At 34.3% G+C, this 16,547-nt stretch overlaps 1 protein-coding gene across 1 annotated transcript; it reads right to left on the bottom strand.

Moving 5' to 3' along the window:
• Positions 1-5,018: 5,018 nt before the first annotated feature.
• Positions 5,019-14,749, bottom strand: LOC110727927 (sucrose synthase). The gene is made up of 15 exons (XM_021907521.1): positions 14,507-14,749; positions 14,088-14,220; positions 12,283-12,434; positions 12,007-12,199; positions 11,524-11,642; positions 11,152-11,368; positions 10,578-10,673; positions 10,264-10,437; positions 8,520-8,636; positions 8,256-8,422; positions 7,175-7,399; positions 6,535-6,856; positions 6,058-6,302; positions 5,840-5,978; positions 5,019-5,456 (listed from the first exon to the last, which is right to left on the bottom strand). The coding sequence occupies exons 1-15, from the start codon at positions 14,599-14,601 to the stop codon at positions 5,382-5,384; spliced, it is 2,469 nt and encodes an 822-aa protein (XP_021763213.1). The 5' UTR covers positions 14,602-14,749; the 3' UTR covers positions 5,019-5,381.
• Between the last annotated feature and the right edge of the window lie 1,798 nt (positions 14,750-16,547).

The following is a 16,547-nucleotide window of genomic DNA, read 5'->3' on the forward strand; positions in this document are numbered from 1 at the left end:
GCCTGGTTCGTGGGTCTGAGTTCGTGGGGGTGGTTTTTAGGGGTTTCAGTTCTAGTTCGTGGGGGTGGCTTGAGTTTCGTGGGGATGGGTTTCAGATCTGGTTTGTAGGGGTGGCGTGAGTTTCGTGGGGGTGGTTTTAGATCTGGTTTCATGTTGGTGGCTTAACTGGGAGTAAATTCAATTCGTGGTGGTTTCGATTAAATTGAATTTCGTGGTGGTTTCTTGGGTCGTGGTGGTTTTGTCTGGTTTGTGGTGGTTATGGGTGGGTTCGTGGAGGTTTTATGGGTTTTTATGTGTTCATGGTGGTTTGCTAGGTTCGTGGGTTGTTTGTTGGGTTCGTGGTTGGGTTTTAGTGTTTCTGGCTGGTTCGTGGTTGAGTTTCGGCGGTTTGGGTTCTGAGTGTCGGTGGTGGTCTGGTGGTTGTCGGTGGCGGTCTGGTGGTTGTCGGTGATGGTTATGGGTTTATGTGGTTATTATGGGTTTTTGTTTATTTCTTTTTGTAGGTAGGATTAATAAGTTAATCAAGTGCCCTTAGTTTTTAATAATCATTCTTTAAAAGTTTTGCCTAGGAGTCCGTGCTACCCCCTTGTTGCAAATAACTGTTAACGGAGGTAGTAATTAAGTTGTTCAAGTTCTGTTCATACCACAAGGGTTTGCTTTTAAAAAATTGAAAAAAAATTGTAAGAGAAAAAACTTTAAAACCTAATCTAACCTAAGCTATTGAAAAACTCACTTATCTAGAAACTGACATGTGAAGTTCTAAGTTGTAACATCCTAAGCTTTCTAGTTGTAGATGATTGTAGGCTTGTTCTAGCAATTGGGCTGGACCATTTTCTATAACAATTCCTCAAGAGGGGGAGTTGAAAAGATCTTGATTCCATTAAATTAAGAAACATTTTTAGTTACCTACTACAATATTGTCTTAAGTGTGGGTAAAATTGTTCCAAAATTTCTCCATATTTTGTTTGAAATTGTATCTAAACTTATTTTTTTGACTAACGCCTTGTTTGTTTCGCCTTAATTTTACTTATTTAAACTTATCTGATCTAATCTGGTCTGATCTAAATGTCATATATGACCAAACTTTGACCTTATATATACGATAATCTATACGGAAAAAATATATCAAGTGGGGTCTTGTTAGATTCTTAATAATGTGTATTTTATTAATATGCGATTTTTATAATTTTTTTCATTATGAAATTAAAGATACTTAGCGATAAAAAACTGCACATTAACGATGATCAAATCTGAACTTTTTTTTTTTGAAATAAGTAAAAATAAGGTGAACTAAACAAGGCCTAAATTTAGTCAAAATAATTTTTAGTGGCAAATAATGTGAACGAGATTTAATCTCATGTCTTGTCATTGCATGAGTACACTCTTGGTCAAAGTATGTGTTGTCTACCTCTGATTGCTTGTAACTATGCATTAGGCACATGTAATGATCCACAGAGAAATATTGGCGCATAGGGCCTATATACCAATGAAACAAATAGGATGACATTTTTGTAAATAATGGGAACATGAGAAAAAGCGGTGGTACAAAATTTGATGGCAAAAAGTACCACTACATGCATAATGGTACCTTAAATATACCACTGCACCATTAAGGGGGAGAAAAAAAAATAATAAAAATCCCAAAATGCCCTCCTATGCGCCTGTGAAACACATAGGCCCTATGCGTCTAGATGCACTCTGCTATTTTTGGCCAATTATTCTAAAACCATGCTATTGTTGTCTAATTATTCTTTTGTTGACTTTCCTTGACCTTAAAACAAATAAAACCATGAAGGAAAGCTCCAACATTTAACAAGAGTGCAAGCTAAAGTTTTGGATATTAATTCTAGTTCATAAGCCCTAAATATGAAACAAGGTTCTTGTTAATAATAATTTAATTATTACGAATAATATACAAAAAAACTCAAGCTTATTCATGAGCTTTCGAGTCGAGCCAAGGAGAGCTCAAATTTGGCTAATTAAAACCTCGAGCCAAAATTGGGGGAGCCTATACCAAGCTTTGACCGAGCCGAGCAGAACCTCGAGCAAATCACAGCAGGCTCGGCTTGTTAACACCCCTAATCCTAGGTATTACTTCTACATGTTCCAAGAACGTAAATGAGCAAGCCCTGCTTATCTAATGACAAGCATCCATGAAGGAAATCGTCAAACCTTGTACTAATTAACAAGACATGATAGTTGTATCCCGTCCCTCGGTTACTTTCTTGTGTTAGGCCGGTTAAGAGAGTAAAACTATTTCATTGCATTACCTATGGTGTGGGCTCCTCTTTTTACCTTATAAAAAAAAAAAAATAGAAAAAACATACTGTACCTCACTAGTTCACTTTTAATTGCTATAATTTAACCAAAAGCACTCATAGTTTTAGTCAAATGGATTATTGAAACGAACTAAAATAGGAAGCATATATAGTAAACCTGAAAATCAGTTTGTGATAATTTCGAGTTTGTTATAATTTGGTTAGGTTTGGGTCATTTTGGCTTAGATAATCGATCTGGGTTGATACTTTGGGTCAGGTAAAGTTCGAATTGGGTCATTCGAGTCAGTTTGAGTTTCTAGTCATGTTCAATCGGATCATTTTGGTTCAAGGTAAGTTTAGATCAAGTCATTTCGAATTGTGACTTTCGCTCTAGCTCAAATTGTGAGATTTATTATTTTCATTGTTGTTACAATTATTAATATTAGTATCATTGTTATTGATGTTAACATTAATGCAATATTATTGTTATTGATTTATTGGGTCACTTATTGTATCAAATATGTTCAAGTCAATAGATTCAGAATAAAATCCGATATGGTCAATTTGGGTATCAGGTAACTTCAGACATCAAATCTACTTCAAATCAGGTCACTTTGTATCTAGTTGACTTAAGATTGTCAGATAGGGTACAATTAGGTCGAATCACTTCGAGTATCAAGTTAAGCTGGTGAGCTCCAATTCAAGTAAGGTCGGTTACTTTTCTAATTTCGGGTTAAGTTAGGTCATTGTTTTGAGTCTAGTTTGGGTCCAATAGAGTAATCAGGTACGGGTTGGATGTATTTAGGTGATATTATTCCTTAATAAAGAAAAATCAAATTCAGTCAATTTATAGGATTAGGAATCGAGCAAGGGTAATGGGCGAATATATATTTACAGCGGTAAAAAGAAGTAAAACCGAGGGAATAAAACCCTGACCAATGAAAGTTGAGAAAAAGAGGGAGAGAGCATGAGATGATGAACATGTGATACGGATAAAAATAATAAGTGAGAGTAGAAAAATGCCATAAAGGTTACTGGAAAAGCTGCAATAGGGGTTTATTGGTAGGGGCAGTTTATGTCATACTGGGAATAAGGAGCTGACTGACTCAATTTTAGCTGACCCTAATCTTTTTCATGCTTCCATTGCCTGATTTCAAGGATTTCCTTTTGCTTTTGGCCCTACTTGTATTAACTTTTTGGATACTCTCTTTAACTATATTCCAATTTTACATTAATTAAAGTTTCATAATTATAAAGAAACTCGATTTCGCAAGACATTCTTTTCATATCTTGCGTGATTTTCTAATTCCATTTTTTATTTTTATTTTTATTTTATTTTTATTATGTAAAGAAGTCTCAAAGGAAACTAAATTTCATTGATTATTCTTCCAAAAAAAATAAATAAAAAATTTCATTGATTAAAATCATACGACACTTACAATTGGTGATTAATGACAAAGAAAATAGATTTAATAAATACATAGATATAGTATTTTGGCACATCTTCGATTTGTTGTCTCATACAACTTTTTGAATGGATCTGTCGTTTCTTAATTTTTGGAGGAAGATCATTCTTTTGACAATTATGTGTCTTGAGTCAGACTAACCAATATCAACCGTAGCCTCGCACAATCTGATACTATTCCAAGTGAAAGAGTTTGAAGGAGATCGAAAAAACCTTGTATTTCAAAGGAGAAAAACTCTTTCTTTTAAGGGAGATAAATTCCTCTCGAGCGGAGGAACCATTATTATAAACTAAAGAAAAACAAAAGACAGAAAAAACTTAAATTGGGGCTTTCCACCGACAAAATTCGGTAGAAACCCTCAAAAATTAATAATGGAGGCTATGGTTAAGGAGAGAGGAAAGAATCAATACTTTCACGGTCTCATCGTTCTACACTTCTACAAAAGAGTGAAATCATAACCTTAAGGAGTGGAAAGAAAATAAAAATTAAAAAGGTTGTGGATCTTTGCAAAAAAAGATAAGCAACAGACGAAATTGCAAGTGACTTAGTGAACTAGAGAAGTAGACAAACTAAATTGAATATATCAAAGTAAAATATGAATCTTTTAAACTTGTTTGATTGGTTATATGAAAAATATATCAATGGAATTTAGTCAAAAGTAAAAAGTTACTTTAATTACTTATGGATTATATTCCAATAATTGAACATGTTTAAACTTGTATTCCCACATCATTTGAAAATTAAAATTTCATAGTACTTCTATTCACAAAATTCACAAAATTACATGCTGGGTAACTTGGGCTGGGTTATTTTACTGCCCTATTTTTAAATTTTAGAAGTTTCTTTGAGTTTGCTCCATAAGTGGGTATGGAAATATACTATTTTTATAAAATATATTAATTGGGAGAAATTAGTGATTATACTTGCTTGTGATGAGAGTCGAAGCCCTCTCAGGATGGAAGGAGGGCCTTCAACCACTAAACCAACCTTGATTCTGATATGAGGCTATAAAAAAGGGAGACTAAGGTGCATTACATTTCCTTTTTTCTGGATTGACATCAGCTGTTTCTAAATACTTACAACACTTGTCTTTTATAACCGTTTTATAAAAATGTAAAATAATTATAGCATTTCCTATTTAAAGAGATACAGAGTATAGCTAACCTTACGAATCAATTAAAGTGACTCGGGCAAGAGCCATCCTCAAGTTGGGGTAGAGTTGAGTCACTCCAAAAGCCCTTAATGGTAGCAGCAACGGTCACACTCCTTACATTTTTATCAAGGACAACGATGATTTAGATTTAGGATCAAACTATGCTCATTGGCACATTAAACTTACAATATTTACAACGATTTCGTATCCAACTCTTTCATGAGCCCTGGATACTCACATTCAAAACACATTTCGTTTATTTACAATACACTGGTACTTTGAACACTTAAACATGTTATCATAATGATACATTCTGCGCCATGCAGACTAAAAATGAACAGAGTGATCCCGATTTCCACGAGAACACCAATCATCAACAAAATTACATTATGTCACTCTTTATTTGCATAAAGAAAATACTTACAGGTGAAACCTAGTATAGGCAACACTTATTCGTTCCCTAAGGATGTAACCATAATTATACATCAGAGTAAGCAACAGCTTTCAAGGTCCACGAAATGTCGCAACTGCATCTGTGGAAGAAGGCTCGTCATCTATTGCCAGGGGAACAGACTTAGCCTGGAATAACAACCATATGTTATAACTTTCAGTTATACTTTAACCATTACACTAACTATTTTCATAGAATATGCATGATACACTAGATTATAATAGCTATCTCCTAATATATAATACAAGTATTTCAAAAGAATGCTACACTCGGTGCAATAGTTCCAGGTGCGCGGTAAAGCATGCTGAAATATAGCCTACATCCTGAATCATCACATTTACTACTCTCTAGAGAGAAGGGTGATCTGATTATTAAGCTTGATTTTCAAGAAAAGAAAAAAAAATTCCTCTTTAAGGACAGGTTATAAGTACGAAAGGCACATACAAACCTGAAGGATATAAAATGGGACAGATAAGCTATAAAGACATGGACAGAGAACAAATGAACTGACCAGATCACGGAACTTCAAAATGTAGAACATCTCAAGATAACGTCGAGTCTCTCTTCTCTCCAGTTTGGAGACATATTTCCAAAATCCATATACTCCTGCTAGGGTCATTAACCTTTCAGAATACTTTTGCCAGGTATACCTGCAATTTAAAACTCAAACCAAGTAAGCAACCTGCCTCTACGCGTGCTTTTAAATATTATTGACAGCTTGATGCTAACCTTTCTTTGATCCTTTGTAACCCAGCATCAGATATTTTATTCCAGTAGCTAGGATCCTCACTGCATTTTGCAAAAAATTCAGCCATATGCTGCGCGGCCTGATCAGGGTGATATGGATCAATATGAAATCCTGAAACACCGTCTTCTATAATCTCAGAAGGACCACCATGGCATGTAGCAAATGTTGGTAGACCACAAGTCATTGCTTCCACAACTGTAAGCCCAAATGCTTCATAAAATGCAGGCTGCAAGTCATAAATAAAGCATTCTATGAGTTTCGGTGATAAGAATTTATGTTTTGGCTTTGATTAATGAAAGTTTATCAGAGTAATTTAATGGGAGTTACAATATTTGTACTCTAAATACTTCATCTTGCCTATATCTCCAACATATAGATTATATCTGCGTGTCATATGAACACTTGTTTTACGTATTTGATAGAAAAAAATAGTAATACAGATAAAATGTAAAGCATACCTGCACAAAAATACCTCCTTTGTCACAGATGTAGCGATAAAGTTCACCATTTCTTACTCTATTAGTTTGAGAAGCTATCCAACGGAACTGGCCATTCAATTTGTACTCCTTGATAAGATTGTGCATTTTTTCAATTTCAGCAATCTCTTCCCTGTCATTAGACTTTTTTACATCATTGTACCCAGCAACCACAACCAAGTTTGCCAGTTCCCTGAGTTTAGCATTCTTTGCGTAGCACTCTACCAGTCCTGTTATGTTCTTCACACGGTCTAGCCTCGCCATGGAAAATATCATAGGCTTTGAGGTATCATCAAGTATACCACTGCAATGATGAAAAATGGTAGATAAGCAATAAAAACAATTTAAGTCTAGTTTTATAATTTTAGATTTTCCTTATGATTTACTATAATCACAGATCCAAATACAATTCTCTCTGAGGCAACAGATTCTGTTCAACAAACTAGACATAGCAAATTTTGAATTGTCATAGTATCGTAGTATAACCAGAGAAAGAATTAAAAAAAAAAAAACTGTCACTTATTAGCCAAGAGATGAACAACGTCCATAAACATTTCAAATGCTAGTTGCATGATATGGGTTCCATGTGATCAATGTAAATAAAAAAAGAGCAGGAGCTTACATATGTTCATCGTTCTGTTCAGGATTAAATAACAGATCCTCTATGAAGCTATGAAGTGCAGTTAGCCGATTCTCCTTCTCAGAAAATGGGAAATAGATGGTCATATCGGCCCCTGGTGAGACAATGTTAAACTTGGGATCAAAGACATCAATCCCATGAACAACCCGATACAGCCCTGGCAAAGTGAAGGCCTTGTGGCTCTCATATTGGCCGACAGTATTTTTCCTGAAAAAAAAAAGTTTGTATTTAGGTAAGTATTCATTAAGTAAACTAATAATCACAGGTAAAATTTGGAAGCACATTTAGAACTTGCAACAGGTTTTAGTCTATAAACAGAGCTGCACTGGTAATCTTCAACTCCGGAAACAGAAATTAACACACAAACACAGCAATATCGACAAGTTAAAATAACATCTAAAGTCTTTATTGGAGAAACTTGATGAATAAATTTATTTTAATAGACAGAGGCCAAAACAATAAATGGGAAAGAGCATCAGAATTTGCAACCTAATGTACCTAAGATCTCAGCAAGTTGGCATAACTGCAACAAAACTTCTTTATGGTTGGGTGACTAGCTGAATGACAGGAAAAAATACTCTAAAGATTTCTCTGGTGCATCCTAAAAGTAGAATGTGATTCATTTATTAGGAATTAGGAATTACTCAGAGGTTATATCAAAATTCAGAGGGAAGAATATACTTAGAACTCGCTCTGAGACAACAAACAGCTTATAAGATTAAAACACACTACATCCTTATTAACATTTTATACTTATAATAGACGTCAGAACATAGTAGTAGTGCAAGAAAGTTGCCACAAGGCAAGACTAGCCTCTCGAATTCAGTTTAATCAACACAATAGATCAGGCTTGATGTAAAATTCGAACATTTTCCTGTAACCACTAAACCACACATAAGATGCAATTACTGCACTCAATTACAAATGATCACATGATCTGGCACAAGGTATGAATGTTTTTTTATTTTTATTTTTTATTTTATTTATATTTCACAGTAATCTAACGAGTCAGTGATCTGATGTTACCGCATGGGATTGTTAAAAGTGACAGTTTTGTACTTACGTTCCAGCTATCTCTTGGTACGTGCTTGTAATGATAAAATCAGCATGATTCATTGCCATCAAGTCAGCTGTGAACTGGCAAGAGAAATGGTATTTCTCCTCAAATTTTTTCCAATAAATATCAGAATCTGGATATTTGGTCTTCTCCAATGCATGGGCAATATCGCACTGAAAATACGTAACATAGAGAGATGAATTTGAAGAGGAAATGAAGAAAAAAATATCCCTAAAAAAAGAAAACAAAAACTAAAATATAAGGCTAGACCTGGGTAACACCCATCTTGTAGGACAATAAAGAAGCAACAATATTCCCATCACTGTAGTTTCCAATTATCAAATCTGGACGACCCTGTAACTCGCCAATAATTTCTCCAGCTGCATCCTGAAAAAACATAACTCACAGCTTATATATGATTGTGATTAGCATATGAACTCAACAACAATAAGCACATGAGCGTGCACGCACACACACAATATTCTAATTCGGCAGGTATACTCTGACAAAAGAAATGGGCCATGTCCATATTCTTATCTATAATATTTAAGTTGGATAGTTCCATTAATGGAAATTCTTTGGTTCATTTCACACATTACAGCTATCGACTGGATAGAGCTATGGGGATTTATGAAAACCTTAAACTACATCTCATCACAACACAATGGAGAATTGGAGATCAAGGATTCATCAGGTAGAACCACATACCAATGGACCAATGGAAGGGTAGCATATAGAATTTCATGGAGAAATTTGAATCACTAAATAGATATTTTATAAATGGACAAATGAACCAGTGGAAGGCTAGCATAAGTTACATCTGGTATGGGTGACGGGACTTCCTCGGAGCTGTATAGAAGGTGGATATTGTTATCATTTTCAAAAGTTACATGAACAAAAATATATATATGAAGTAAGCATCATGACATGCTGGGGATCATCTGAGAAATTAAAACAGTCTGAAACTATAAGTAATTTTCATAGGCTTATGCCAGTCAAAAGTGTCTATTATGGTACAAAAATAAATAATATAGTAATTGGCAGAATAATCTGTCTGAACATTACCACACTCCAACTCGACATTAAAAATAATGTTCAACTGCAATAACTTTGGCATTTGACTAGTCACTAAAATCAATACACATAATCAGTGAGTACTATATACTAAAAAGGCTAAGGATACAAAACAAGGCAGCAACATACAAAGTTCAACAAATACAGCAGCACCTAAGTGCATTTAACATTGACAAAGAATCAAAACCATGCATTCAGTAAATCAGTACTTGTGGAATGTCAGGAATCAGAACTGTACTATCACTCAAACAAAGTACAACTAGACATTTGCCAAGGTTCGGAGAGACAAAAAACAACTGTTCAAACAAAAATTAAAGCTCCATTTCCTGTTATATTAAGAGATTTCCTTTTTTTAAAGTTGTATTGACTTTCCAAACATGATTTATGCAATCTACATTCTAGCAAAGGAAACACCTTACAAACCTAAGTTTCTGAATGAGTACATATACCATCTTCCAAACTCCAACCCCACCACATTCAACCCATTGTAGACTTGGCAAGAAAAATAGTTGTACATTAAGTAACCAGGAGGCAAAAAGCTAGGTAAGCGAGCATGTCATTCTGCCACAATGATAAATCCCAATTTAATCCATTACAATGATATTAGTGAAATAGTAACCACACCTTTCATATCTCATTTACTTGTCTACTTTTAATTTCAATATCATTAGGATGCCATTACGTCATATCTAACAAGGACAGACAGGGTTATACAACCCCAATCATTATTCCTTTCTATATGAAAAATCATCCGGCATAGATCAACACGAGGGCAAATTTTTATTCTTCACTAGGTTGAGATGAAAAATAAGAAATTCAAACATTAATATGGAATGTAGCACACATACACCTGAAGTTAAACTTTTACGCAGCAGGCAGATCTCCCAAACATGAATGAGATGCAGATTTGTAAGTCATTTTACTGACAGTAAGGAGTTACCTCAGTAAAAGTTTCTAGATAAGGCCAGACATCAAATCTAGATATCCATTTACGAAGGATTCCTTTTTCTGATCGGAAAGGAACCCTCAAGATACTGGCGTACTCCGTTCCACTGACTTTTTCCAAACGCTGGTTGCATGTGGTCCCTTTAGCATCAGGAATCAACCGGCTCACCTAGAAATAGAAGAACATCAAATTTTAAAACTACAGCCACCACTTTGTTGTTCCATCCCTGGAAGCAGATGGGCACTGGCCATTAAATTATCCTATAAAGTATTAGCCCAAACTCTAGGATAAGAGATCTACAGTCTTACAATAAGAATTCTTGGAGTCATATCCAGTCCTTGCTTCTTTATTCGTTGGAGCATTTCATGTTCCAATGCTCGCACTTGATCAAGAATATAAACAATCTACAACTCAAGGAAAAGAGCAGACAGGTTAGCAACTTAGCACCATTTGCACATATTGCAAAGCAGTGTATAAAATATTAAAGAGCCGCGCCTTGCTGAGGTGCAAGGCAGAGTTCAAACACATTTTTGCCTAGGTGAGTTGAATAAAAAGAGGTGCAGCCAAGGAACACCCAAGCAAAAAAATTTCACCCATAAAGTGTGACTCACTTCATGAGGCACATGAGGCACACCAAAGTGCTACGACCTGCGCAAGGATCTCTATCACGGTATCACCTCACTGAGTCAGTGCACCTCTGAGCCTTTATTGATTATATACATTCATATAGAGTCCATCTAATCCAGAGGACATAATCTACTGAAACTCCCAACCTCTGAACAATACCTATCAGGTCAAACTTTAAGGGCAAACCGTGGACCAGGAAAAGAATGTGCATAAAAAATAAAACTCCCCTCATAAAGCAGAAAATTAGCCTCATACCTGCCCACCAGTGTCAGGCAAGCCCAGTACATGTGCCTGGCCAAAGTATCCATGTACAGACAGAATAACCACATTGAACACCATGGGAACTCTTCCAAGAAATGTCTCTAATGTGGATGGATCAGGAGCCTGAAGGATGTCTAGTAGTAAATGCATCATCTCTAAAACTCTTTCTGCAGTGTCTCCCCAACCTCGCTCAAAACCCATACCTTGGAGTCTGCATGCACATGTAAATAGTGGAATTATAAACTCAAATCTCAAATCAAGCAACCAACTCTTTATTTGTGGAAGAGTTGAACACAGTTAAAGACAAAAGTATAAAAGAAGACATGCTAATTAGAAGGCATCTGCATTTAACAATATATTTCATACTCAAATTCAAACTCAGAGTAAGGTGTATCTGGTGGAAGCTTGGTTAGATGATCCTCAGCTTTAGACAATGCAGACTGAAGACGAGATATAGTTTGTATCCGATCATTCAACATCATGACCTGCACAATCACTTGCAAGTTACCTACAGCATCCTTAGACCAAGCCAATCATACAAGCAGCGGCTGGTATTATTATTCCCTTCATCCGAAACTAATGGTCAATTTACTCTGACCCTTCATAATTAGGGGTATGACATAATTATACTAGATGAATTATTTCTTAATAGTAGGATTATTGTCACATCCCCGCTACTTAATCAGTAAAGTATTTTGGAAAAATCATCCACAAACCATTATTATTTAAAAATATGTGTTTTAACTTTTCCAGATATATATTCTAACTAGTATTTACGGCTAGAGGGAGTAACATTCATGTTGAATCATTAACATTCTCAAAGTAGTGGACAGTAACAGTGCAACTTACAACTCCTTTGTGTTTGTGAACTCGAAGGAAATTAAGTAACGGCTCCAAGCAGTCTTTATTGCGAAACATAATGGATGATAGGTGTCTGTTGAGGAACTGAACACCATTACCAATTGATGAAGAACGTGTTGGACGTGGAACTGACTCATTGAAAGGCTCAAAATCAAGCTCAAGCGTATAGTGGTCATCAGCCCTATCACACATTACATATATATATGAATATCAGTACATGAATTTTGCTATCAGATTTATCAAATTTTAAAATCTTATACTCACTTTCCATCCTCAAGTTCTTCCTTGAAATGGAGATACTCAGATACAGTAAACTGCTCCACATTAAGTTCATAGACATTAACACGAACATATTCCCAAACTCCAGGTCTTGGACGGAGTGCTATAGCAACAAAGGGAGGAACAACTATTGCTTCCTACCATAAAACAAAGTCAAACACATTAAAGATTGACCAAATATAATAGGCTAAATAATCAGAGATCACTGTCAACAGTTCCACAGGTCATCATTACACTAATTGTGGAACAAAAAGAAAAAGAAAAAAAAAAAAAGCTTCCCTTATTCGCGGTTAAAATTAACAATTCGTATAGGTTTAACATAAATATTTATTGGAGTATTCAAATAACGTCTCTTCAACCTCCAAATCACCACCTCCAATCACTAACATCCATAGTTTGAGAAAACAATACTCTGTACGTCCAAAAATACAACAAAAGCATCCTAAAAATCAAACATTACACAACCATAAGCTAATAGCTAAAGTATTAAAGAGGACATTTCATTGTTTATAATCTATGCAGTTGTTAACATCTGTTTAGTAAGTAGTACGTGTTTTGGAAAAAAATATAACAAATAGAATAGTAAAATAGAATGAATAAGCACATTGTACAAATCAATTTGCCATTTTAGAGGTCTAATTAATATTTCATCTGTCAAAATAAAAAAAAGAAAAAAAAAAGAGAAGAAAACTTCTTGTTTAACTTTGGAAGTCAAGTTTGTATAAATTTTACCAATAATTTGTTAAAAAATACTGCAATAACAAAGTAGTGATAAAATTGTTAAACATAATCTTTAAAGTAATTACGATCGATTACAAGCCAACATTACTCAAAATTTGCCAATGACTATTGAGTTTCGACTACTCCGTATTTTATTAAAACAAGTAACAATATCCACATCAATTTGGACCGCTTGGCACATATAACCAAAACATTCCAAGAGATAAACCGATAAAGGTACTAACGACGTCTCATTCAACACATAAGTTTGATGTCCCCCACCTTTTAAATTGGATAAGTGTGACAACAATGGCTAGATCATACCATATCAGGCAGTTTTGAATACATTTTTTTGTGTAATGTTCTCCATCATTCCATAACATGATCAACAAAATCCCCAATCATGCGCACAAAGAGACGTAAATAATTTGAGGACATTCTATCGGTCCCTTCAATTATTACTGTAAAAAAGCTCACATCTTAAAGCGGTGGCAACACACTATCTTACAAAACCCAAGTTTGTCTCTTATTTAGTGCTTACTCCAAGTACTAAGGATCTAGAATCATCATTTGCCACAACTATTTTTGATAAGCAATATACGTACTACGTATGGTCCAAATTACTCGCAACTTTGGAATATTTTATGTCTCACAAATAATGCCCCAAAGTTACGAGTAATTTGGATAGGAGGTAGTATTTAAGTACTCCCACTGTCCACAAATAATTGTCATGCTCTAGATGTCCGGACAAAATTGTCACATCCACTTGATCGTAATTTAACATATTGGTTAAATTTCCAAACATACCGCCACTAAAACGTGTTACGAAATTACCAATCACTACAAACATTGTGAATTCCTTAATTACAATGAGGTAAGACAAGTGGGTGACATACTTTTATTAATTTGAGACGGAGGGAGTATACAACAACGATGGGATAATTCCGTGCTAACAAGACAAATGGGTGATTACTGATTAGTTGATTACAGAACATATTTATACCAAACACAAAAACAGAGTACAATCAAAATCAAAGCGAAAAATATTCAAACAAATGAAGAAAAATCACCTGAGCAGACCTAAGAACTTCGCTAAAAGGACCATCTCTAAGAATTTGCTTTCCTTGATCTTCACCAATTATTTGTTCCAATGCATCAATCAAATGATGGGGTTGTAACAAACATTTTCCTTGTGCTACATACCTATATTATTCAATCAATCACCACCCAAAAATCAACAACAAAAAAAATTAAATAAATCAAAATATACTTACTACAAATATATTCTACAATAAGAATATAAAAATTAATACATTAATCATCATTAAGATCAACTAAACATAATAAATAATATCGACTGCACACACGTACTGTTACAAATATTGAAATATGTACCATATTTTAGAAAGACGGGTTTGTTAAATGTTTATAGATTGAATTAAGGGTTGCATATATCAAAACCGTTTAAAAAAACACGAAAAAATCGAACCTAGAGAGAAGAGAAACAAGCTCGTTACGATGAACAGAGAGAGTATCTTGAACTCTCTCACGCATGCTAGGAATTTTGGTAAGCTTAGGCGCCATTTGAATATGATCTGACCGAATTCAGCAGAATCTGGAAAAAAAACTGTTTTTGAAAGAGATGAAAAATGTTATATTGTAATGGTAATAATGATCAGAAATAAAGAGGATACATAAAGGGGAGAATAAGGAGGAGAGAGAAAATAAAGAAAGTGAAAGATGGCGGAATAAGAGAGGAACAAGTGGTAAAATAAAGGATAACTTTGGGAAAATACCATTAACTGTCGTCTGCGTGTTTCAATTTCCGGGTGCGATTATGACTGGCCAATTGTGGATGGGTTCGGATGATAGTTAGTTTAGTTGGTTATATTGTTTAAATAATAAGGGGTAATTTTGAAATATTTACAATTGTGTAATTGATAAATAATATGAAATGAACGAAATACAAATAATTCGGGATGATGGTTGTACAAAATTCTAATTCACAAATTATATATTGTTACGTACGGAGTATCAACAAAATGTTAACTCACACAAGGTTTTTACCTCAATTGTAAGGTTTGAGGTTCACATCCTTAATTCTTCATTCCAAATGAAGGTGACTTGGGGGGGGGGGGGTTTGAGCATAACACAATATCTTATTAAAGTTGCAAGAATTGGAATCAAAATCAGAACATGTTATAACAGATTCTTCAATGGGAACTGGAACTGGAACATGAATCTATAGAGCAGATTCCTAGAAAATGAGTTCAAGGTACCCTGTTTTTAATATACTTAATAATTTTTTGCAAAATTATTTTAAGAAAATGTGGATGGTCACAAATTTATACGGAGTAACTTTTATTCTGCAAATACAACAAAGCAAAAGTAGTTGTTTAGCAAATTTTAAACATATATTTATAATTATTATTTTTATTTTATATTTTAAACTGAATTGGTGTATAATTTGAGCTTCTTAGTGGTATCTTTTAGTTACAGAGCACCCTATAGTTTCGATCCAAAAAACTAAGAGCCTAAATCAAAATCTGTTACAACTAACAACAGGTTCTCAAGTTAAACTCGAAATCGAATCCTCTTATCCAGGTACCGGTTTCAATTCCAAAACTTGTGGTTCCAAATATGCTTTGATTGTGATTTAGGGTAACCTGATTTTTTTTTTCTTTAGGGGTAGGTATTTCTATACCCTCTTCCTTTCAAGTGTCTCACCTGTAAATATTAAAGTTGAAAAATCACGAAAGTTGAGATCTATCCAAGCTCCTTCATTAAAAATGATAATCATAAAATATGGAGTATTTCTCAAACTATGTCCAGTATGTGGTATTGTGAATAATTGAAAAGTTTTATCTATTAAGTGATGGTGATGGGTGAAATGATTACTCTAGATAATTTCTAAATGGTGATAGATGGATGAGTATACTTTCACTATTTAAACCTTTTTTGTTTAAACGAGTAATTTATTTCAATCTTGTTAATATGGGTCCTTTACCAATCAGTTTACATGGTTTGACAGCCTTCAAACTTGATTTATAGTGTACACCTGCACCATAAACTTATATTGGTCAAACATGTTGATTAAAGGTACAAATTGGCTCAATCACTTGCATGCATATATAAATATATTCAAAGAGCAACTTAACAAATAAATTATCATGTTTTGCATTTATAATAAATCGTGACTTCCCATGAGTCATATCGTGCTCACACCATAAATTACAATTCTAATGACAAACCAATTCACGTAATAATAAATACTGTAACGTAGACATGACTTGACCTAGAAAACAATTCTAGCTACGAACATACCATGTTGATTGCTTAAGGGGGTTACTCGAAAGACTAAGAGCTTTACTTTAACAGCAAGCTAATTATCAAATTAACTTGTCATGCCATATAAACTTTTAATATATATAATTGTCATTTTAGCTACTTTGAGCTCCAGTGGCTAGTTATTAGCTCGCTTACTATTTAAGTAACCTCAACTCATTTAACTTTTATTTATTTCATTTTAT

Source organism: Chenopodium quinoa, unplaced genomic scaffold (assembly GCF_001683475.1).
Source record: "Chenopodium quinoa cultivar QQ74 unplaced genomic scaffold, ASM168347v1, whole genome shotgun sequence".
Lineage (NCBI taxonomy): Eukaryota > Viridiplantae > Streptophyta > Magnoliopsida > Caryophyllales > Amaranthaceae > Chenopodium > Chenopodium quinoa.